The sequence below is a fragment of the Camelus ferus genome, chromosome 20, assembly GCF_009834535.1.
Source record: "Camelus ferus isolate YT-003-E chromosome 20, BCGSAC_Cfer_1.0, whole genome shotgun sequence".
In the NCBI taxonomy this organism is placed as follows: domain Eukaryota; kingdom Metazoa; phylum Chordata; class Mammalia; order Artiodactyla; family Camelidae; genus Camelus; species Camelus ferus.
This window is the reverse complement of record NC_045715.1, coordinates 29,195,983-29,218,810: the sequence shown is the minus strand read 5'-3', so window position 1 is coordinate 29,218,810 and position 22,828 is coordinate 29,195,983. Positions and strand designations below refer to the sequence as shown.

Genomic DNA, 22,828 nt, shown 5'->3' with positions numbered 1-22,828 from the left:
CTGCACTTATAGGAGTGTGGAGGGGGCGCCCTGGGGTGAGACTGCCAAAGTCCACATCCTGACTTCGGGCAAACTGCTTCTCCTTTGAATGCCTCCATCTGCTGGTAAAATGGGGCTGTAAAAACACGTACCTCACAGCACTGCTACAGGAATTTAGCAAGACGATGCCTGTAAAACAGCACAACAGCACAGAGAGAGTCCCCTGTGTGTCAGCCGCGGTTATTGCTCTCGGGTCATCTGCTGGCATCTCCCCGCTCCCTCGCACAGCACCCAGTGCTAGGCACGGAGTGAGTCCATGAAAAGTGTTAGTTGAATGAAAAAGTGAAAAGTGTAAAGGAAATAATTAAGAACCTGGAAGAAGGGAGCAGAGGCAGCTATGTGAGAAGAGTAGCCTGGAGCCGAGAGAAAGGGAAGGAGAGAGGGACACGCACATGCCCAGGCCACCCACCACCGGGGGGCGCTGCGGGGACAGGCGGCTAGAACTCATGGCAACAAGGCGCTCCTCCAGTTACGATGGGTTTGGACCTGGCAGCAGTTCTAAGAGCTGTGAGGCACCTGGGGGTGCCTGCCTGTGGAGACTCCATCTTCAGCCTCTCTGCTTCCACTTTACAACAGCCTGACTCCTCCTACTTCCCTTCTGCTTCTGTGCTGTTTTCTGGCTTAAACCATTTCTTTTTATCTTTATATTAAATAAGAGTATATATGATAAAAGAAGTGATGTTCTAGGATAAAGAGCCTAGAATGGTGTTAAAGAAACCATAAACCATCGTCATCAGCAATTTAATAACACTTCTCATTCGCAAAGTGCCCTGATGTATATTCTGTATGTGTGTGTATATACCATCTACCTACCTACCTACCTACCTACCTGAGTTCCCTCCCTCTCTCTACCTGTCTATCTCTCTATCTCTAGTTCTCAAATCTGGCTGAACATTGGAATCACCTGAGGAGTTATTAAAACTCCAGATGCCTGAGTTTCTGAGTTAATTGGTCTGGGTACACTGAGCAGCAGGATTTTAAAGGCTCCCAGTCATTACAATATGCAGCAAAGTTTGAGAACCACTGATACACGTTGCCAGATCCTAGCAATCAACTTTCAGAGTGTCACAGCAGGTGACACATGACAAAACCAGCTTAAGAGGGACTAAGAGACTCGTCCAACATTATCCAGGGTGGGAAATGGCAGTGCTGGGGCTGGAACCCAGAGGTTCCCGAGGACTGTGCCCGGGGAGGAAAGCAGGGGCAGGAGGGAGCGGGGCCTCACCTTGCAGCAGTAGTGCATGCAGCAGAGGGACGGCAAGTCATCATCGGGCTCCAGGGGGCTCACACAGACAGGGCAGTGGTCGGGGCGTGCGGGGGCGGCCTGGGCCTGGGGGACGCACAGCCCAGCCGCCAGCAGCAGTGGCTCAGGGTTTTCGCTGTAGCTCTGCAACAGCTGTTCGGCACCCCAGTGGGAATGAGCCAGCAGGTGCTGAGCCACATCGGGCTCCAGGTTCAGCGTCTCCTGCACCTGCTGCACCATCTGCTCCATCAACCCTTCCACCTCCTGGGGGCTCATGGTGCGGCCTGCGGGCAGCTGCAGGGATGCCAGGGCGGCCACAGCTTCTGGGCTTAGGGGAGAGAGCAGTCAGCGGTCAGTCTCTTTGCCCTGCGTGTCCAGCCTATTAGCTGAACCCCATGCCGGCCCCGCACCCCCGACTTGTGCATCCCTCCTCGCGCTTGCTTAACCAGCCTGAGGCTAACCACCCAAGCCACGTGTCCGAGCACAGCCCCCACAGAAGCACCTGTAAGTAGGGGTGGGGCTGGCTGCTGCAGTGATCTGGGCACTACCGGAATCTAGAGGGCAGGGGTAAGGACGCCTTGCTCCTCTCCAAGGGTGGTCTGTGGACCGGCAGCAGAGGCGTACAGGGAGTGCTGCTGACTCAGGATCTGCATTTTAACAAGACCCCCGGGCGCTGTGTGTGCACGTGAAAGTCTAAGAAAGACTGTTCCAGAGAACGCACTTTACACACAGCGCAAACAGCGGGCATAAAGGTAGAGCCGTAACAACTTCTGGTGAACTGGAGCTGACGAAAAAGCTTTAGGGGTGCCAGGTAATTAGGGGCATCCTATGGCAAATTCCTCTGTAGAACAGATTTCCTGAAAACTGGGCTTTGTGTATTTCATTGAGCAGAGTGCACAGTTAGTATTCAGTACCCATCTGTGTAAGATTTCAATTTTGCTTAGAGTGAAAGACACCCAGAAAGGAGGTTACATGTCTGGGTCCCTTGCCTAAGGGCTGGCTTTAGGAGGATGGGGACAGCAAGGCCCCCAGCTGGGAAAGAGGCAAAGAAGGGGGTGACAGTGCTGGGAGCAGGGGATGAGGATGAGCAAAGTGGGGGAGATACCAGAGACAGGGAAAACCGGGTTAGACAAAGAAAGAAGCAAAGCGTTTTTCCACTGGAAGCCTGGCTTTGGCACTACGACCCCATGCACATCACTGCAGTGCCATCTGTCCTGTGGAGCCCACCCCTCTCTACTGGCTTGGAGCCCAGCAGCAGGGGGGCAGGCTAGGGGTGGCTACCTAGGCTTGGAGGTCTCGGAGGTCTGGCTGCCATAGAAGGGGACCTCTGCCTGGCCCCGGCAGGGCCCCATGGGCTGTGGAGAGGCATACGTCAGGATCTGGGGCCGGTCATCGCGCCGGTTCACGTAGCCCTGGCCCAGGAGGTGCAGGATGCAAGAGAGGACATCTGTACTGGTACAGGCCACGCCCCCAACAACAGCACGGCCCAGGCTTCCAGGGGGATTTGGACCCTTCTGCCAGGCCTCCAGCACCTGGACGGGAGGAGAGGAAAGAGGCGGGCCGCTTTAACCTAGATGGGCCAGCCCGCCTGGGTTCAATGCCCGGCTCTGCCACTTACCAACTGTGTGAGTATGGATGACTTACTAAATCTTGCCTCACTTTTCTTATCTGTCACATGGGGGTAATAATAATAATAACAACAATACCATCATCTATCTTATAGAACTTTTGTGAGAATTAAATGACTTAGTCACATACACTCTTCGAATAGGGCCTGACACACTGTCAGCACTCACGTCTGGTCTCTACCTTCTAAGTGCCCGTCAGGAACAGAAAACGCAGTTGGAAATGTCACCCTGCAAGGCCTCGTACTGACTTTGCCTTCCCTGTGATGACCCCAGGCTCCAACCCCCAACCCCGAGCATGACGCCCTTCCCGCCTTCCTCCCTGGTCCTCTCTGCCTACCAGGCAAACCAGCTGGTCGACGTGGAGGCCCTTTTCCCCGTGGGCTTTGAGAATACGGACAAGAAGACAGTTCAAGAGGTTCCTCTTCTGCTCCAGGGTCCGGCCCTCCTCCTCCTCTACGTTCAGGTACGTCTGGGGAGGCAGCAGCCACAGGGCCTCCCCACAGGGCCGGGGCCCAGGCTCCCGGAGCCGCAGCACACCTGGAACCCACTCCCAGTCAGGACCTGAGGAGGAGAAGGGGCCCCATTCTCGCCCCCTATTCTACCCCCACCCAGAGAGCCCCACCCCCTCGGAGCAGAGGCTCAGCCCCGACCCCACTGACCTACCCCCGTGTGGAAAGTCCTGACCCTCGTGCAGGGTCAAAGGGCCACTGTCAGCGGTGAGGGGCCCGAGTGCCTGGAGCAGCAGCTCGGGGCTGAGGTCAGACGTCTTCAGCAAGCTCTCTACTGACACCTCCTGCTCAGGAGAAACACGGCCAGTCAGGAGTAGGTAAGGGAAAGGAAAACAAGAGGAAGGATGGAAGGAGGAACAGAGTTTGCGGGAAGGACAGAGACAAAGGAGAGGAGAAGACAGCGGGAGGTAAGGGGCTGCGGCACCTCCGCCCGGTTGAGCTGCAGCAGCAGCCACATCTGCATGGTGGACACATGCAGGGTCTGGTCCCCAGACTGCAGCTCAGCCCGGCCCAGCCACGTCCACTGCAGCCGCCGACGCGGTCCCACGTCCAGAGCTGGATGCTTCTGACCTGGGGAAGTGTTGAGGGAAGAAGTGGAGACAAAGAGGAGGGAAACAAGGGGTCAGGGCAGAGGCGAGGGTGTACCGCTCAGCAAGCTCTGCCCGTCTCCGCAGGGGCAGGGCCCAGCAGTCACCGTCACGGAGGCGCCTCGTCCAGCCTCCAGAGCTCAGCCTCCTCTCTGCCTGGCCCCCTGGCAAACCGCAGGGATCAGGGGGCCCACCCCGTGCCCAGCCCTGTGCCAGGTGGGCTCCATGGAACAAACACCAGAGAGCAGAGCTGCCCCAGGGAGCTGACAGTGCCCTAGGCTGGGTCTCTTCCTCCTCCTATGAGCCTGGGATGTTTGCTCAGACTAGAAAGCAAGGACGCTGTGGAAGAGAGAGGGTACCAAAAGGGGCCAATCTGAGAGGTGCTCTCTGGCCAAAGACGGGACAATGTGAACAACAAAAATATAACACCTATGATGGACTGAAACACACAAAATATTTTAAAAGCCACAAGTTCATTATATATTTTTTTAAACAGACCTCACAGGTCATCTTTGGAAAAGGCTAGAGAACCAACATGCTATTTTGAAAACTGGTTAAAAACAAGGGAGAGGAGAAAAGAATCAAGCTTCCTGTATAAACTGTACTTCAGGGTAACCAAAAAGTTGACGAAAGGAAGTTTCTCCTTATAGAAAAGGCATTCCAGCTAATAGTTGAAGAGGGAGTAACAAAAGCAGAACATCACTAGCTCATACCCTAATGGCAATGAGATTGAACGAGTGTCTAGTGAACAGCTGATGGGAAACTATAGGCAGTTTACAGATCAAACTGACAGCACCGAAACCCACTGGCCCACCTTCACATCACAAAGAGACAGCCTCCCGGTGGAAGTACACACCACCACCTACGAAGTGTTCTTGCCCAAGAAATAGACCCTGACCCTGAATAAGCTTCTACTTCTAAATATCGGTTTCAGGAAATAAAGGAGACAGAGGACCATGGCAGAGGACACCGTGTGGATACAATCAGCAGAATCCAGCCTGTGGACAACTCAATTTGGACAATTCTATTTGGCCAGCACCAATTTCCTCCACAAACAACCGCAAGGGAAGAAAACAGAGGCAGGAACCTACAGATGAAGGGAAATGAAAGATATCACTCATCAAATGCAATGTGTGGGCTTTGTTTGGATCTTCAATAGGCGAAAAAAAAATTTTTTTAAAGCTCGAGACAATTAGGGAAATATGAATACTGACTGTATATGTGACATTAGAAACCGCTGTATTCATCATAACTTTGATCATTGTAGTGTCCCTGCTTTTAAAAAGTGAGTCCTGATGTTTTAAATTTGAGGGCTGGGGAAAGTGGGCAGGGTACAGATGAGGCAAGATTGACCATGAATTGATATATGTTGGTATACTGGAGTTCATCTATTCTGTCTACTTTTGTATATGTCTGAAATTTTTCATAATAAAAAGATCTTTAAAACGAGGGTGAAAATAAGCCATTCTAAAATAAAAACTGATGAAAGTTTTCCAAAAATATTCCCTCAATGATGAAACTTCTAAAGGATGGACTTTAGGAAGAAACTGAATTTAGAAAAGAAGGATCAAGATACAAAAGGCATGGTGACTAAAGCAATTGGTATGATGGCAAATCTAAATATCAACTGAATGAAACAATAATGAGTAATTGGGAGGTTAAAAGAAGATAATTTTAAAATGCTGAAAAACAGTAACAAGTAAGATGGGAGTTAGAGCTGGAATTAAGATTTTCTATGGCCCTTCTATTGTTCAGGAAAGTGGGAAGTGATATTAACAAGTCAAACATATTAAAAATATAGGGGCAATCAATTACAGAAATAGAGTGCATAACTTCCAAAACTGATAGAGACCAAAAAGGAATTTTAAAAAAATCAATCCAAAATAATAAAATGCACAAAAACCCAGGGCAGAATCACATCTATGGTGTTTGATTTATTAGTCTTATTTTAACTGCACATGTTTTATATATTTTTTGTGTGTATGAAATAACTAAGATTTAAAATGGTAAGAAGGGTAAATGAAAAATAAGATGTTAGAAATAAAAGCCAAATATATCATCACTTATAATAATTATAACTAGGCTAAAACTGACAATTCAAAAAGAGATTAAGTTAATCATAAAATAAATTCTAGGTATTTACAAGACACATTCCTAAAATACAAAAGTATGGCAAAGTTAAAAGTAAAAGGATACTGGGGGGAGGGTATAGCTCAGTGGTAAAGTGCATGCCTAGCATGCATGAGGTCCTGAGTTCAATCCCCAATATCTCCATTAAAAATAAATAAATAAACCTAATCACCCCTCCCCCCTAAAAAAGTAAAAGGACACTGGGGGAAATTCTGAGAGGAGCATACCAGCATGTTTTAAAGTATATTGCTGCAGATTGCTTATTAACAGCACCAATGGAAAAAAAAATTAGCTACACAGTGGGGAAGTCAAACAACCTCTTGACTAGGTTGTCAAGATTAAAATCACTAATGAGGGACAGATGGTAACTGTGTGCTGAGAAGTATAGAAGATTGCTTAGCTAATATTCTGGCCAGGAATGCATAACTTGAATCTAATCATGATGAAACATACAAACTTAAAATGAGGAACTACTTAGAAAAATGTAAAGTACTGTATTCTCCCAAAATGTCAATATCATAAAAGACAAAGAAAGGCCGAGGAACTATTCCACATGAAAGGAGACTAGAGACATGACAACTAAACGTACAGGTGATCTGAAACTGGATCCTGTCCTGGAATAGAAAAAAATAAGATGACATCATGGAGTCAGTCTACAAAACGGGAATATGGAAGGTAGACTGAAAGTATGACATGAATGTTAAATTTTTGAGATTAATAAATGTACTGTGACTTAATAAGAGAATACTTTATTCTTAGAGAATTTGTATTAAAGTATTTAAGGGCAAAGGGCCAACATATATGCAATGATTCAGAGAAAAATGTATGCCTATATATGTATATATGTGGATATATATACACACATGTATACATATATACATACTTTATATACACACATATATACATATTTACATATGTATATATACACAAAGAGCAAATGATAAAAGCAAATGGAGCAAAGTGTTAACAAAAGATAAACTTTATAATAAAGAGACTTCAATAAAAATATATTATAAAAGAAAAATTTTTTAAAGTATATGAGGGCTTTTTGTATTACTCTTACAAATATCCTGTAAATTTGAAATTATTTCCAAACAAAAAAATTTTTAAGTAAAAAGAACGGAATTGTACACTTAAAATTGTTAAAATGGCAAATTTTATGCTATTCATATTTTACCACAATAAAAGAGACCTAAAACAATTATCAATCCAAAAAAAAAGTAAAAGGATAGAAAAAGATATACTAAAAAGTTACAAATCGAAGAAAGCTGGTATACTATTAATACCAGATAAACATAGACCTTAAGAGGAAAAACCTTACTAGAAAGATGGTCATTTCATAATAATTAGGCTTAACTGACCGCGAAGATTCTAAACGTGCATAGTCCATTACAGTAGCCACTAGCCATGTGTGGCTTTTTAACTTTAAACTAGTTCAAGTACATGAAACTAAATACTGATTTCGTCAGTCACACTAGTCACATTTTAAGTGCCCAACAGCCACGAATGGCTATCATAATGAACACTGCAAAAAAGATTTTCCCATCACTTGCGGAAAGTTCTACTGGATAGTACTGATAAATGATTTTAAAACTTGTATCTGATAACATAGTCAAAAATATAGAAAGCAAAACTGACATGAATATTAGTTTAAAAATTCACTATTATAATGGCAGATTTGTGCACACCTCTCAGTAATAGATCAAGTAGACAAAAACGAGTAAGGTAGCAAGGTTATAGAGGATTTGAACAATACAATTAGCAAGGTCAACTTAGTGGAATATGTAGAATCCTTCAGTCAGGAGCTGAAGAATATAAAATTATTCTTAATCACACATGGAACACTTATAGAAACTGACCATCCAGTAGGCGATAAAAGAAGTCTCATTAAATTGCAAAGATTCAGAGTCACAGAAATTATGTTCTTTGGCCACAATGGACTGAGGGTTAAAATCTAAACCAAAAAGATAACCAAGCAAAAAAAAAGCTTAGAAATTTAAAATATACTTCCAAAACTAATAAATCAAAGAAATAATAATGAAAGTCAGAAAATTCTTAAACATAAACAACAAAGTGCCACATGAGTAAAAACTTATGCAACATCCCAAAAGTCCATCAATAGCAGAACGGGTAAATATATTCATGCAGTGGAATATGACTCAGCAATGCAAAAGAACAAAGTAATGATACAACTGACAACCTGGATTAACACCCACAGACATTATGTTGAGTAAAAGAAATCAGACAGCAGAATACATACTCTATGATTCCATTTATATGATGTTCAATTACAGGCAAAAATCTCTGGTAATAAAAGAATAATCATTTCTCTTGGTAGATACTGACTAGAAAGGGGACACAAAGGAGGAAGGCTTTTGGGGTGCTGGAAATATTCTGCATCTTGATCTGGAGGGTGATTATGGGAGGGCATATGGATATTTATAACCAAAATTCATTAAGCCATAGTTAAGATTTGTGCACTTTACTGAATACTAATTATACCTCAATTAAAAAAAAAACTAAAAAAAAAAAAGGCAAAACTTATATAATGCAGCTAAAGCAGTGCTGAGAAGGAAATTTATAGCCTTAAATACTTTTATTTGAAAAGAAGTCTGAAAAGACTAAAAATTAAGTAAGCATGCAACTTGAAGTTAGAAAAAGAAAAATAGAACAAATTCATACAAAGTTGAAGAAAACAATAAAAGAGGAATAAAGATCTAACCCACACTTTTCACCCTTCCCTAGGAGACTGTTGTCTCTAGACTACTTTTTCTTCATATCTACCCAATCCTGTCCAAAGGTCCTCTCCTCGTCCTCTCTTGCCACCCCAAATCTCACCCCAATCTCCAACTGCCTGTCCCTATCTCCTCACTCTGGTTGTAGAAATTGGAGAAGTGGTCAAGGGCATCACAGAATTCTGTCGGAAGGCACTTTCTGGGATGGTACAGGTAGCAGAGTGGGGAGACCGGCCAGCAGCGTGGTGACAGGACCAGTATAGAAACTGTTGGACTTGGGTCTTCGATAAATAGTTCTTTCTCAGCCTCCTCTTCCTCCTCTTCCTCCTGAGAGAAAGAAGGATTTCAAGGGCTCTTGGGCTCTCTTCTTTGGTCCAGTCTTCTCTGCTCTCCTATTCTCCCACTCTCTTCCCTTGCTCTTACCTCCTCTTCTTCCAGGCCCTGTTCCTCCTCATCCTCCTGCTCCAAGAGCAGCTTGTCCAGCCGCTGGAGCTGGAAGAGGCGGAACTGACGCTGCAGCTCCTCCGAGGTGCTCAGGCTCCGCAACATCTGCTGGGGGAGGCGGTTGGGGAAGCAGAGGCCGATCTGCTCCAGCACGGCCCCCTCCAGCCAGCTCGAGCCCACGCCCAGGAGACGGTCCGCCATGTAGTGCCTGCAGCACGCACAGCCCAGGCCCAGCCTCAGTGTGGGCGCTCGGCATGGCCCAGGTCCAGCCTCCCCCTCCAGAAGGTAGGTCCCTCTGCTGTAGCCTGCCTGGATCACAGGCCATCACTCACCTCGTCCTTCCCACCAGCGCCACGGCCATCTCTGCATCTTAATCCTCGCCTCCCCACTGCTCCTCCCTCATCTTCCCTCTAAGACTCAAATCCTCCCCCTCTCTAGGTGCTAGGCCTCCCATGCGTGACCTCTCCAGACCTGCACTCACTGGTAGAAGTGCTCAAAGGTAGTGGCCAGCTCCAGGCCAGAGAGGACCATGATGGGCTCCAGCTGCCGCTGAAGCCGCCCCAGCATTTCCACCCCAGGGGCTCCGCCAATCAGGCCACCCTGGATCTGCTGGTCGATGTGCCTGGCAAACTGCTCACTCATCTAGGGGTGATGGAAAGGGAGGGAGCGGAGGAGGAAGGTGGAGAGTAAAAGGACGTGAAAGGGCAGAGCAGAAAGAGACAAGCTTCCAGCCCGATGTCCCGGAGGCTGGTGGTCCCCAGGTACTCACATGAGCAGCAGTGAGAAAGGACTGCTGCAGCAAGGCGCCAGAGAAGCCGCTGTGCAGGGCTAACGCAAAGGCCGCCCGGGGCCCAAAGAGCTCTGAGCCTGCTCTCTGCAAGCGCTCGTAGAGTTTACAGTAACGGGGCACGAAGTCTGGGGCCCTCCAGGCTGCAGCCAGGAACCTGCTGACCTGAAAAGAAAGGGGAAATCACATCAGAGGAGCAGCCCCAGGCTGTGGGCAGCCCAGCAGCCCCTGCCCCTGCCCACCTGCTCCTGCACCACGCCCAGCCAGCACTGGGTTATGTTCCTCAGGCTACTGCTCGGAAGCACTGGTGAAGGCCCGGGGCTCCGGTCCCGACCTTTACTGTTCCTGCTGACTGTGGAGACAGAGCACAAGGGAAGGGTTTCATCTCAGCCCCAGGTGAATCCTGGGGTCCTGGGTACCGACCCCTGGAAAGGCCCACAGCAAAGCAGGTAGGAAGACTAAAACCCCGGAGAGGGAGGAGTCGGATATCACCACTGCCCGGATTCTTAGCTCAACCTGCCATGACTGGGACTCACGGGGCAGAGCTGGACGGCTCAGGAGAAGGCGCGGGAGGAGGCTCCACGTGCACCAGCAGGTGGCACAGGCGACGGACTCGGGAAGCAAAGGAAGCTGCTCGACTCAGGGGGTTCTGAGAGCTCTCCCTTTGTTCTAAGTACTGATCCAGCAGCCAGCCCAGGGAGCTCATACCTTCTGCATCTAAAAGAAGATGAGTCCCCATGGGCAATGGGTAACGGACAGTCCAGGAGGAAGAGAGAGAAGGAGCAATCGTATAAAAAAGGATTTGGGGGTAGCAGGGCCCTAGTCCTCCCCTCACCAAGGTTTGCTTCGGCTAGAGTCTGGGGCTACGGGAACAGGTTGGGGTAGGGGGGAGGTTCAATACCAGAGTCTCAGGGAGCAGTCCCTGGGGCAGGAAGGAGAGGAACACTGAGGAGTCAGGCCTTCAGGGATAAAGACAGGAACCAAGAGAATCAAGAGCATTAACTCAGGTCATCCCTGGGAATAACTAACAAGGATGGGTTAGTGGGGCCAGGGGACAGGGTGGTTACCGGGGGAGGTGATGTTCTGCACCAGGGGGCTGACCAGGGCCTCCCAGCAGGTCTTGCCCAGTGCTTGGGCGGCCTCATCATCAGGGAGGAAGCGATCGGCAAAATTCTGCTCGTGGCGCAAAACCCTATTCAGTCTGGGAACAGAGTATTTGGTCCAGGATTAAGACTTCCCTGAGGCCTCTGCTCAAGCGCAGTCAACTCCTGATCACCCTCCCAGTGCGGTCCCTCACCCTGCTCTCCCCGATCATCACACACTTCTCACCTCTGCCCTTTCCCCTCCTGTCTGGCTGCTGCTTTACCTTTCAGACACCCGGGGAGCATATCTCCTTGGCGGTGTCCTGCTCCTTAACCATCCTTCCTCCCACCTCAGCCCTGCCTGCGGCCTCCTGCCCACCCACCTGGGACAGAGCTGGAGGAGGCGCCTGCGGTCCTCCGCAATGTCCTTGCTCCAGGCTTGTGCCCGAATTGTGTAGAAGAGACACGTACGGCGACACAGTTGCTCTCGGAATAGTGGCCAGAAAGTGGGCTTGGGGCCCAGGACCTCCACACCCCGAACCCGGGTGTCGATGCCGCCCTGTAGTGTGAACAGGCCTCACACCCTCAGCTCCCTGGAGGCATTTTCGCATCTCTGGACCCCAACAGATACCTGGGCCATCCGGACACAGACCAAGGAAGAACCTTGGCCTGACCCTGGCTCCCAAATGCTGGAGAGACCAGCCATAATGGAGACCCAGTGCTACCTCCCTGTCCCTGGCCCCCAGCCCCACCTGCTGGCAGCGCTTTATGCGGATCTGGATGACAGGCCAGAAGCGGGTCAGGTTCTCCAGGAGGATCACCCGGCTGGCGGAGGGCATCACACTCACCTGGCGGGGTTGGGGAGAAGAGAGAGCTGTCAGCTCCAGAAGTGGAGCTAAAAGGACTGTTGACAGCGACCACGTCTGTGACAGGAAGTGCCCTTCACTTCTCCCGCACTGCGCTCAAGGACCTGCGTGCTCCACCACCCTCATTCCACTCTCGCCGCTTAGGAAGCAGTGCCTGCCCCAGAGGAAGGGATGTGGGCATTCCCCTGGGGCTGGTCCTTCCGATAAGGCCCTGGGACCAACAGAAGGATGGAGAGAAACATGAAGGGAGGCCCAGGGTCCCCACCATGTTGAGCTCTGTACTGATGCAGCTGGCATTGTCACCCCCAAACACCATCACCCTGGCTGGCATGTAACTTGAGTCCTCACTGGACACCAGCAGAGTCAGCTGCCTGGGAAAAGAAAAAGGAATCAGTCAGAACCAGGGCTCTGGTCTTGATGCAAAACAACTTCAGACCCCCACGTCCCCCTGGGACGCCTGTCCCTCTGCTTGAGTCAGTCTTCCCCAGAGCCCCTGCTCGTCCCTTTATCCTCCCCAAAAGTGACTTCATTTAAACCCATAGTTTCAACTGAAAGTTAACAACCTAATGACTCCCAATCCATATCTCTACCCCAGACCACTCTCCTGAGCTTTCATGCTGTGCATCCCACAGACATTTCTACACCACACCCCAGGGGCACTCAGAGTCAACACACCCAAATGGAACGATCATCTGTTCGCAGAAAACTGCTCCTCTTCCTACTTCTCTCTTGGGAAAGAAAACTGCTACCCACCCAGTAGTCACTGTGACTTCCCCAGCCCGGCTTCCCGCATCCAGCCGATGGCAGGTCCCGTAGACACAGATGCCACCTCTTAAGACCTCCCAGTCCATCACTTCCTTGCTATCCATTCCCGTGCCCTCAACCTCATGGAACATTCATCTCAGCTCAACCAGGCCACTGCATACACCTTCCAACTCTCTCCTGGCCTGCAACCCAAACTCCCAGAATTATCGGAGGCCTCTAAATTAAAAATCTACTTTTGTCTCTCCCCTTCTTCAAACCCTTCAATGGCTCTTCAAGTTTCAGAATAAAACTCAAACTCCATCTCCTGCCACTTCACTACACACCCTTCATTCCAGCCAAACAGTCCAGTCCCCCCAGCACGTCACTGTTTCTTGCTTCCATTTCGCACACATGCTGTCCCTCCACCTGGAGTATCCACTGCCCTCTCTTTATCTAGCTAATTTCTAGTTCAAACTCAACCCGGTCAGCCCCTCCTTCTGGAAACCTTCCCTGACCTCTCAGTTGGCCTCAGGATCCAGTACACTTGTCAACTGTAACTTTTTTCTTACTCTTTGCTCTTCCTGATTTACCAGCCTGGCTCCCCAACAAGACTGTAAGTTCCCTGAAGACAGGGCCCATACCTTACTGTTTGTATAGCTCCAGCCCCTAGCAGGGTGCCTGGAACAGAGGATACATTAAACAAATGCCCACAAGAAGAGTGGGTAAGTGAGCTGTTGACTTCCCTCAACCCGAGCACAGGGCGCTGACATCTGACCTGTGAGGGGAGCACGTCACAGGCTCACGGAGTGAGATGTCTGCACTTAGTACAGGAAGAGCAGGTCAACGTGTCTATCTGTTTGCTGCACAAAATGGGTTTGAGTGGGTGCTCAGGCACAGGGGTTAAGTCGGGGCTGTGTGTATGTGGGTAATCCGTTACGGATGTACACTGGGGCACATCAGAGAGAGTGTGTGTGTGTGTGTGTGTGTGTGTGTGTGTGTGTGTGTGTGTGTGTGTGTGTGTGTGTGTGTAGGCACACACATGGACACGGACGTGCTCACACCTAATGAGAACCCCGCGGTGCATGTGCAAGGTGATGTAGTGGGAGCCGGTGCTGCCGTTGGACTCCCAGTAGGTCTTGGGGTTGCGGTCGGTCAGCTTGCTGGCCCGGTGCGGGTTGGAGGACACCTCCACCTTCTCCCAGCACTTGTCCTCCTTCACTTCCACGCTGGAGCCTGCGGGCAAGGGGGAAGCCTGGGTAGTTGAGAGAGAAGAAAGGAAAGGGCTAGGGAGCAGGAAGGGAAGGGGAGCAGATGCTGGGGTGGGAGCCAGGAGAAAGCAAGTCGGGGTACGAACCCTGGCAGAGATGCCTGAGGAACACGTCAAAGAAGGGGATGTTGATGGGGCGGTGGGTTCGTCGGTGGTCCTCGATCTGGCCCAGCACCATCTGCACCAGGACAGCAGAGAAAGGGTGGGGGACAAGGAAACACATATGGAGAAAGAGTCAAGGGGCAACAGAACACTCTGCCCTGTTCTCCCCAAATTTCTTTAGAATAGAACCACATGGGGTAAAGGTTGTGGAATAAGTGTCCTAGATTTGCCACCTACTTGTGCCAAACAGGGATGCACACTGAATCCCCTTCCTTTGCTTCTGGCTTATGTTCTCCCTCTGCTCCAGACCCACCAGCCTCCTCACCTGAATGCAGCCAGCCAGGATGCTGGAGGTGAGGTTACTATAGAGCTGGGCGTGTTTCTCACACTCTGTCACCAGGTCCCGAAGCTCACAGGCCAGCAGCGGCGGAGCCGAGTGCTTGTCCAGGACTTTGGCGAGGGCCTCTTTGGCTCCCAGGCAGCAGAGCACCACGGCATAGTCCTTGTGCATCGAGGCCAGGTGATACAGGAAGCAGAGCAGCTCCTGAACAATCTGGCCCAGAGCCACAGAGGTTACCGCGAGGAAGCAGAGGGCAGGCTGTGTACAGGCCAAGGGGTGGGATCAATAAAGGGCGTGTGGGGGCTGAGATTCTGGAGAACCTGAACGCCAGGGGAAGTGGAGCACCAAGACAGGCTGGCACAGAACCCTGGGGCGCCGGGACTCCAGCATGAGCTGCCAGGGGCAGAGTTCAGGCACAGCTTCTTCCTGTTAGGGCCAAGCTGCCTCCAGAGCCAGTCTTGGTGCCTGAGCCCTGCTACACAAGGCACAAGCCCCGAGGATGGAGAACAAGGACGGTGGGGACTGGTGAATGTGGGCTTCTCCTAAGCCCAGAAGCTAAAATTCAAGTGTAGCCAAGAGTCCCAGTTCTGGAGACTCAGATGACACTGGCCTTGTCTTTCCCACACACATCCCCCTCCAGCATCCAGACCCATCCAGAAAGGCTGTGTTGTGCCCTCTGGAGCCCCACAAGGTAGCTGGTACCCAGAGGCTGCCCTTCCTTCCCCCACCTTTGCCAGGGCCCAGGTACCTCAGAGTCACTGCTTGGGCCACTCAGACAGCTGAGGCAGGGCTCCAAGACCTCGTGCCAGGGGAGGACCATTGCTTCAGAGTGATCCAGCAGCCGGGTCATGACCCTGGCGAGGGTTGCAAACAAGTGAAGTCCCTGTGGTCAGCCAGTGCCCCGGCCTCTGACGCACAGGCACCCCCTCCAAGCAGGCCCCTACCTCAGCGCCGTCAGCAGCAGAGTTTTGTTGGGCCCAGGAGCATCCAGGGTCCGCAGAAACAGGAGGAAAGGCTGGCTCTCCTGCTGGAGGCGCTTGAGGAGGGGCCTCACAGCGCCCCCAGGGCTGCCCTCGTGGCACAGCACGCGCTCCAAGTCCAGGAGGAGTTCTGCAGACGGGCCCCCCACCAGGGATCGGATCAGTAGCTCAGGGGACCCATCCTGGCCCCGGGCGCCAGGGGTCTCCAGTGCTGCTGCCCAGACACACAGGAAGGAAAAACGGGTATGAAGAAAAGTCATACAAGTCAGTCAAACTGAGAAATGGGCAGAGGCAGAAAACCACTCCCAGATTTTCTTCCCATTGTGCGTTGTGGATGTCTGCAGTTTCTACCCAATTATGGGGGATTTTTTTTTCTGGCCCCTAATATATACGTAGCTATATCTGAAAAAAGAGTCTAGCACGGCAGACACTGTTAAGTTAGTCACAACACAGTTTTAATCTCACAGTCATGCAATTACCTTTTATTACTGAAAGTCAGCTGTGCTATTCCATAAGCCAATAAATATTAGCTATTATAGTTACATCCACACACTACCTAGTGTGGTGGCTTCACACGTACAGACTAGAAGACACACAATGCTCACTCTGGTTTCCCCCACACTCCTGGGTTTTTACTTACTTGTTAAATACAGAGGGCTTCTTCACTATGACATCAGTATTTCACATTCTAGTCACAAACTCTCTACCATAAGTTACAATTCCTCTAAAAAGAAGGTCTCTCTAGAAGTTATTCCAACCAATCTTCCAGTGTCCAATAAGAGAGGACCAGACCCAGCCCAGGCAGACAGGCATCCTCATATATTTAAAGCCATTCAGAGAAGGCAATTTCCTTGTACCTGTTCTAGAGGCCCCCTCTCCTCTTGGCCTGGAAGCTTTCCTTAGGACCTAACTTGAGCACCAAAACCCTCACTCATTTGCTGAAGGTTCATAGTGTCTTTCCAGAAGGTACCAATATGTACAAGTTAGCCCTCCTGGCCACGGGCTGGCACTGATTCCTCAGCACAACCACCCTGTCCACAACCATACCTGCATGCTCGCGACTGCCTAGTGGCTCCGAGTAGCGATTGAGAAGCATTGTGAGGATGGTGCGCGTGGTGGGCATGGGTTCTGTCCCCGGTGCCATCCCCGAGTGTCTAAACAAGGTGTCTCTCAGCTCTTGGGTTATAATCTGATCTCCCAGAGTGTGGTGGTTGCACAAAAGCAGATTGAGCAGGAGCAGGCCGTTTCTCACAGCAGAGGAGCACCTGGGAGGAGGGAGGTAACCCAGGAAGAAATTGAAAGAGAGTAAACGCGCGCTGGAATCTGGAAGCAAGGACAGAGAGGAAGGAGGGGCTCCAGGGCTCCCTCTGAGGCCAGACATCTCCCGACCCTAGCAGGAAGGGCAGGGTGTCTCTGCTCTCCCTGGAATGTCCCTACCCTCAACTACTTGGCCTCTCTTCCAACAACAGTCGGAGAGGACGACCAGCATTTTACCCAGAGGTAACAACGGGAGGGGAATTTCTGGGGAACACATGAGACTTGGGCAGGAGCAGCAGAGCTTGGGGCTTAGCAGGAGTTTGGAGTTTGGAGGATAAGGTCCTCACCCCTCTGTGTTCAGCATCAGGACCACGGCTGCAGGGATAGTGAGGAGCAGGCTCTCAGAGCCCGGGCGGGTGGCTGAGTCAATGCTGGCGAAGATCTCTCTGGTCATCTGGGCATCAAACAAAGGGTGGGCAGAATCTCGGCCAGTAACAGAAGTGGGGATATCCGAGGAGCTGGCAATGGCCAGCATCTTCAGTGCCTGCGAAGGGGTGTGGAAGCAGAGTCAGAAGTGGGCAAAGCCACCAGGCAGAGGGAGAAGCCATCGTTCTAGACCTAAAACTTTGGGGCAGCTGAGCTGTTTGCAAATAGGTCAAGGGGGAGATGGAAAAAGAGGTAGTGATGGGACATCAAATGCCAAAAAAAAAAAAAAAAAGAGAAGGGAGGGGAGGGGAGAAGAGGCAGAAAGGACGGGGAAGTAAGCCAACAAAAAACCCTAAGGCTGGATGGAAACAGAAACCTGCAGCTTCTCCCTGCCAGCACCGAGGCTGGCGGGTGCCAGGGTGTCCGCCTGCTCCAGAAACTCCCCCTCGGAAGGGAGCCCTTCACAGCCTCTACTTGTCTTCAAGGCTTTCCTTGAAGTTGTCTTCCACCTCACTGGACCACTCCTCCTCTGTAAAATCTCTATTCCCTGGAGTTCCACAACTTCTCATCCTCCTGGTTGTCCTATCTCTCTGGACTTCCTCTGCATGGTACTTAAACACGGAAGTTCCTTGTCCCCCTTTCTCTTCTCTCTGCGCTCCCTCCCTATGCAACCTCATTCCCTTCCACAGCCTCTGCTGCTACCTGCACACCTGCGCTCCCACACCTACATCCCCTGGCCTCCAAAGCCAGTATTCAACCCTCCCGGACAAGGTTACTTGGGTTGATCACAGGCAGAGTGGTTAGAAGTATATGAAAAAAACACTTGTAATGTGTAAGCTTGTTTGCTGTTACTAGAGAGAAACCTCAATTAAGATGAACACTATACAATTAGGATAGAGAATGTCTTGGCTGGTGAAAGGGTTGACTCTTGAGAAGAAACCCTCTAGGGATGCAGTAAATTAGAATTAATTCCCAGGACAATCTTCCTTATGAAGGCTGGACCCGTCAAGCAAATGCCACCTCCTAATGAGGCTTTCTCCTTTCAGCTACCCTACTTTCCCCTAACTAGCTGAATTCTGTAGACCTTAAGTTATTTTTAAAAAGGATGCAATTTTGTTATAGGGGAAGAGTCTGAGTTTAGAGACAAATGTTGTAGTTTGTTCATGCAATTTGAGAGGACCAGGGAATTCTTTGAGCAGACATGACCTAGACTATAACTGCTTGGCTGCTCTTGGGGGGACCAGCACCTAGCTGGCCCCATAAAGGAAAGAGCCTCCAGGCCTCTCCTGGGACAGCCTGCCCTGAGAGGACCTATGCTCCCATCCCCGCTGTTGCCCTTACACTGTCGGAATCCATTCTCAGAACTGCTCTGGACGAGGCCTACCTGACCCCAGGGGGTCTCTCAGGTTACACAGAGCACACCCTGCCCATACCTCCCTAACAGCCCCACTGCTGTCTGGGCTACTCAGGAAGCTACTTCTCCCTCCCTGAATGTGGGCCTCCCTCCCCATTCTCTGGGCCCTGGGCAGCAAGACAATGGCAACGCTGGCTTCGCCTTACCCGCATCTGGTAGGGGAGGGGATCTTCAGGGTACCGGTACCGCTAAGGTACAAGGGTTAAAACATACTGTCACATCTAGAAAATTAGTCTTTAATCAGACACTTAGTTATAAATAAAAAGCCGCAGGAAAATCAGCACACCTGAAAATTCAGCCTGAGCTTCTCCCCACGCCTCTTCCTCCTCCAACATTCTCCCACTCAGCAAATGACAACCTCATCCTCCCTGCTGCTCAATTTTAAACCTGGGAGTCACTCCTAAAAACATTCTTCTCCCTTTCTCCAAATCCACAATCTCCAGGACAGTCCAGCTGGAACGCCTCAATCCACCTGCGTCTTTTCATCCCAACGTCTCCTCATCTGAATCCCCATAGAACCTCCCAGGATCAGCAGCCCCGCAACCTGCCTGCCTCACCCATCACTCTCTACCGCCAGGTCCAGTCCACTCACCGCCAGCCCTGCCTGCTGCACCAGGACGGAAGTCTTATATTCTTGCATGCAAACCAGCACAGCATAGATGCCACCCTCCCTGGCGAAGAGGGGGCGCCATTCGTGCTTGGTCATGAGCAGGTAGAGGAGGCGCAGGGCCAGCACCACCACCATCTTCTCTCCCACCTGGTTGGTCAGCAGCTCCACCAGCGTCTTCACTAGCTTCTCTCTGAGAGAGAGAAGAGACATAGGGGTTCCCCCTCCCGAGGAAGGCCTCATTACCTGTCCAACCCAACCCATGAACATCCAGTCTATCACACCCACGCCCCTCCAATCTATTCTCTCTCCCTCAGCTTCATTTCATCCCAATCCCTCTCCTCTGCAATCTGTCTCGGGCTCTTGACCTCATGAAGTAGGCAGTAGAGCAAAACGGTTATAAATGCTGGTTCATCTTTTCAAATAAATCTATAAATTCAGTGAAATTCTAATCAAAATGCCTAAAAGATTTTAAAAACATGATAGACAGATTCAGGCACAGGAAGAGAAAACATGCAAGAATAGTCAAGAAATGTTTGGAAAGAAGTAATGGTAAACTTGCCTACTAGTTACCAAAATACAAATAAAAACTTTAGTAATAATGAAAACCCTGGAAACTACACAGGGTAGCCAAAGAGATCAAGAGACGAGGAGAGAAAGGTGGCATCTCAGACAGTGAGGACGGGAAGGAGCACTGGAAACATGAGGCAGGGACACGAGACTGCCATCTGAGAAAGTGAAAGCTGGAGCTCTGCTTCACTCCATTTGCAAAAATAAACCGCAAACAGATTTTAAAATAAATGTAAAAAGTAAAACACAGATATTTTTAGAAAGTATAGGGAAATATTTTTATAATCCTGGAATGGAATAAAGCCTCTTAAAACCTAGAAGCCATAAAAAAAAAAAGTTGAAAAATACAGCAACATGAAAATCTAAAACTTCAGCCCAGTGAAAGGCACTACCCACAAAGCTAAGAGGGCCCCGCGGGAACGCTGATCTGAAGGAAGGAAGAAGTGCCTCCTAAGTGCCTAGACCCGCTGCGCTTCACAAGAGGAGAAAGGCTGGACTGACATCTTTCTCCGCAGTGACAGAGACGCATATCGAAGAGATGGCCTGGGAACTAGGGAGGGACTAACGACAAAAAGAGAAATTCTGAGCAAGAAGGCAAATAAAGGTACTGAGAAAGCTCGGCCTTTTCTCATGAGCTTTATGATGACCACATGTGAACCAAATGTGCTTCAAATATATATTCCCCTCTGGTAGCCATGATTTACTAAAAATAAGTTAATATACACATGTAGGTAATACATATGAATAAATATAGAAATATGAATAAGGATGTTTACCAAAATGTTAACAGTGACTATCACTGTATGAGGTGTTTTCAGATGATTGCTATCTTCATAATTTTCTAATTTTTTTTACAGTGAACGGATATTATTTTGTATTCAGAAAATAAAAGTTAGTATGATTTGGGGGGAAAAAAGACAAGCAAAATATTTGTAACATATGTAATGGATTAATACTCAGAATGTCTGTAAATCAACAAGAAAAAGACAAAGACCCAGTAAGAAAGTGAGCGAAGGATAAGAATATTTACAGAAGAAATATAACAAATGCATGCAATATGCCTAACTTCACTAGAAAGAAGAAATTAAAACAAGGAGCTACCAATTATTTTAAGTTTTGCCAATCTGATAGATATTTAAAAATGATAATATCCACTGGTAGCAGATGTGAGGGAAAACAGATCCACTAGAGCACTGGATTCGAACTTAGATATAATCATACTGCAGCGCCCGAGGCAGCAGTGGGGATGAAGCAGCGCCACGTGGACTGATGTGGAGAGCCCTCCCAGACACACAGAGCACAGGGGGAAAGCTGCAGGAACAGGCAGCGTGTGAGCACGTACACTGAAGCACAAACTCAGAAAACACACGAACAAGTGTACATCTCTAGAAGGTCTGAAGGATACATGCTGGGACGTGTGACAACAATGGTAAAAAGGGACTCTGGCTTTTCATTCTCTGTTCTCTTATATCCTTCAGGATCTTTTAAAGTAGAATGCAATCATGCATTATTTGTATAATTAAGAAGTATGTAATAGAAAGAAAGTAGGGAGGGAGGAAAAAGAAAAAGGAAGAAAAAGAAAAGAAAACTCAAGCTCTAAAGCCAAAAGGACCTAGGTTTGAATCTCGGCTCTGTGATCTGTCAAACTCTGGGTAAGTTTAAATTCTCCAAGGATCAGTTTCCTGACCCGCACAATGGGGTGAGAATAGTGTCAGGTCTTCCTCAGGAGAGAGGATTTAATGAGAGAAAGCTTATAAAATTCTAAGCACAGGGCCTGGCCCAGAGCAAAAGCTCCAAGAATATTAACCATCGCAATATTCCGCCCTCCTGCTCAGCACTCCTCAGGCTGACCCTTCTCTCCCCTCAGCCTTTCTCACTCTTGATCTCATAGCTCCTTCCCTCCCACCACCAACCTCCCCCACTGAGAGCTTAAACCATAAGCCCTTCCCTCCATAGCATTCTAACCTCAGGGATCTGTCAGGATGGACCAGAGGGTGGTCCTGCTCAGTGACCTCCTCCACGGCCTGAGAGAGGGCAGAGAGCCCTGAAAGCTGCAGATTTGTGTCCAGACTGGATATCTGCACAGTGGCCACGACCCCTGCCACGTGCTGATCCAGGGTGCTGCGTGGACCGGGACTCCGCAAGGCTCTAGCCATTTCTGAAATTGATGAGCGAAAGGCAGTGGCTTAAAAAAATGGTGGCACCTCCACATTGGAAGTCTTTAAAGGTCAAGCCCAGTGATCCTACTGACATTTTAAGACACTGTTCACTACTGCAGCTTGCATCCAGAACTTTTCCAATTCTGTGTGAGGAATTTAAGAGTCCAACAATGAAGATGATGATACTCTGGAAAATGGGCCCTCCTCTCCCAGGAATATGAAGAAAGGGAGTAGTGACTGAGTAGACATTATCAAGGTCAAAGGAAGGAAAATGGATGCAAGCTTCTAAAGCAACTTCCCACACAAAAGTGACCTCACTCCACGCTTGCCTGCTACCCTGACTATCCACTTCTCTGAGGACTGCCCCAGGACTTGTTCCAACCTCTCTGCCCTCCCGTCCCAGCACCTGACTCACCACTGGCTGCCTCCTTCGTCTCAAGGGGCAGAACCATCCCCTCGGTCACCAGAAGCTGGTTGAACAGCTGTGAATCACTCTGTGCCACGGAGGGCTCAGTTTTTCCCTTGGCTGGCTCTGCCTCTGCCTTAAGGGCCTCAGCCTTTGCTTTGGGGGTCTCAGTCTCTTCCTCTGAGAAGCTGGCCTCTGACTTGGACTCCTCTTCTGCATCTGGGGTACAGGAGTGACTTTGTGAAGAAGACGAGCTGCTCAGGGTGTCGGGCAGCAGTCCGTACTTGGTGTAGATTTGGGAGTTGACCAGGTCACTGAGGGTGCTGCCCTCAAACCGATTACTGAGAACCTGCAGCAGACCCTCAGCCATCGTGATGGGCACGGAGATCTCACCGAGGGCCTTCTCACCCAGGGTCTGTCAACAGAAATGGCATGTATTCCAGGAACAAGCAGACACAAAGGGCCTGGGGACAGTAACAGGAAGGGTGGCCACCTCTCACCGTGTC

The 22,828-nt window shown here is 49.6% G+C and overlaps 1 protein-coding gene across 1 annotated transcript in view; it reads right to left on the bottom strand.

The window, feature by feature from the left end:
• Positions 1-22,828, bottom strand: part of CUL9 (cullin 9) — a 33,978-nt gene that overhangs the window by 5,839 nt on the left and 5,311 nt on the right. The window contains exons 7-31 of the mRNA XM_032463113.1: positions 22,332-22,737; positions 21,723-21,915; positions 19,173-19,380; positions 17,088-17,284; positions 16,531-16,748; positions 15,448-15,694; positions 15,252-15,357; positions 14,489-14,716; positions 14,149-14,239; positions 13,856-14,027; positions 12,316-12,421; positions 11,937-12,032; positions 11,568-11,743; positions 11,170-11,303; positions 10,637-10,819; positions 10,345-10,454; positions 10,085-10,267; positions 9,797-9,957; positions 9,295-9,523; positions 9,009-9,198; positions 3,844-3,989; positions 3,574-3,703; positions 3,248-3,447; positions 2,564-2,814; positions 1,265-1,610 (exon numbers count right to left, since the gene is read on the bottom strand). Coding sequence (XP_032319004.1) covers positions 1,265-1,610; positions 2,564-2,814; positions 3,248-3,447; positions 3,574-3,703; positions 3,844-3,989; positions 9,009-9,198; positions 9,295-9,523; positions 9,797-9,957; positions 10,085-10,267; positions 10,345-10,454; positions 10,637-10,819; positions 11,170-11,303; positions 11,568-11,743; positions 11,937-12,032; positions 12,316-12,421; positions 13,856-14,027; positions 14,149-14,239; positions 14,489-14,716; positions 15,252-15,357; positions 15,448-15,694; positions 16,531-16,748; positions 17,088-17,284; positions 19,173-19,380; positions 21,723-21,915; positions 22,332-22,737 — 4,707 coding nt within the window. The remainder of the gene's footprint in view (positions 1-1,264; positions 1,611-2,563; positions 2,815-3,247; positions 3,448-3,573; positions 3,704-3,843; positions 3,990-9,008; positions 9,199-9,294; positions 9,524-9,796; positions 9,958-10,084; positions 10,268-10,344; positions 10,455-10,636; positions 10,820-11,169; positions 11,304-11,567; positions 11,744-11,936; positions 12,033-12,315; positions 12,422-13,855; positions 14,028-14,148; positions 14,240-14,488; positions 14,717-15,251; positions 15,358-15,447; positions 15,695-16,530; positions 16,749-17,087; positions 17,285-19,172; positions 19,381-21,722; positions 21,916-22,331; positions 22,738-22,828) is intronic.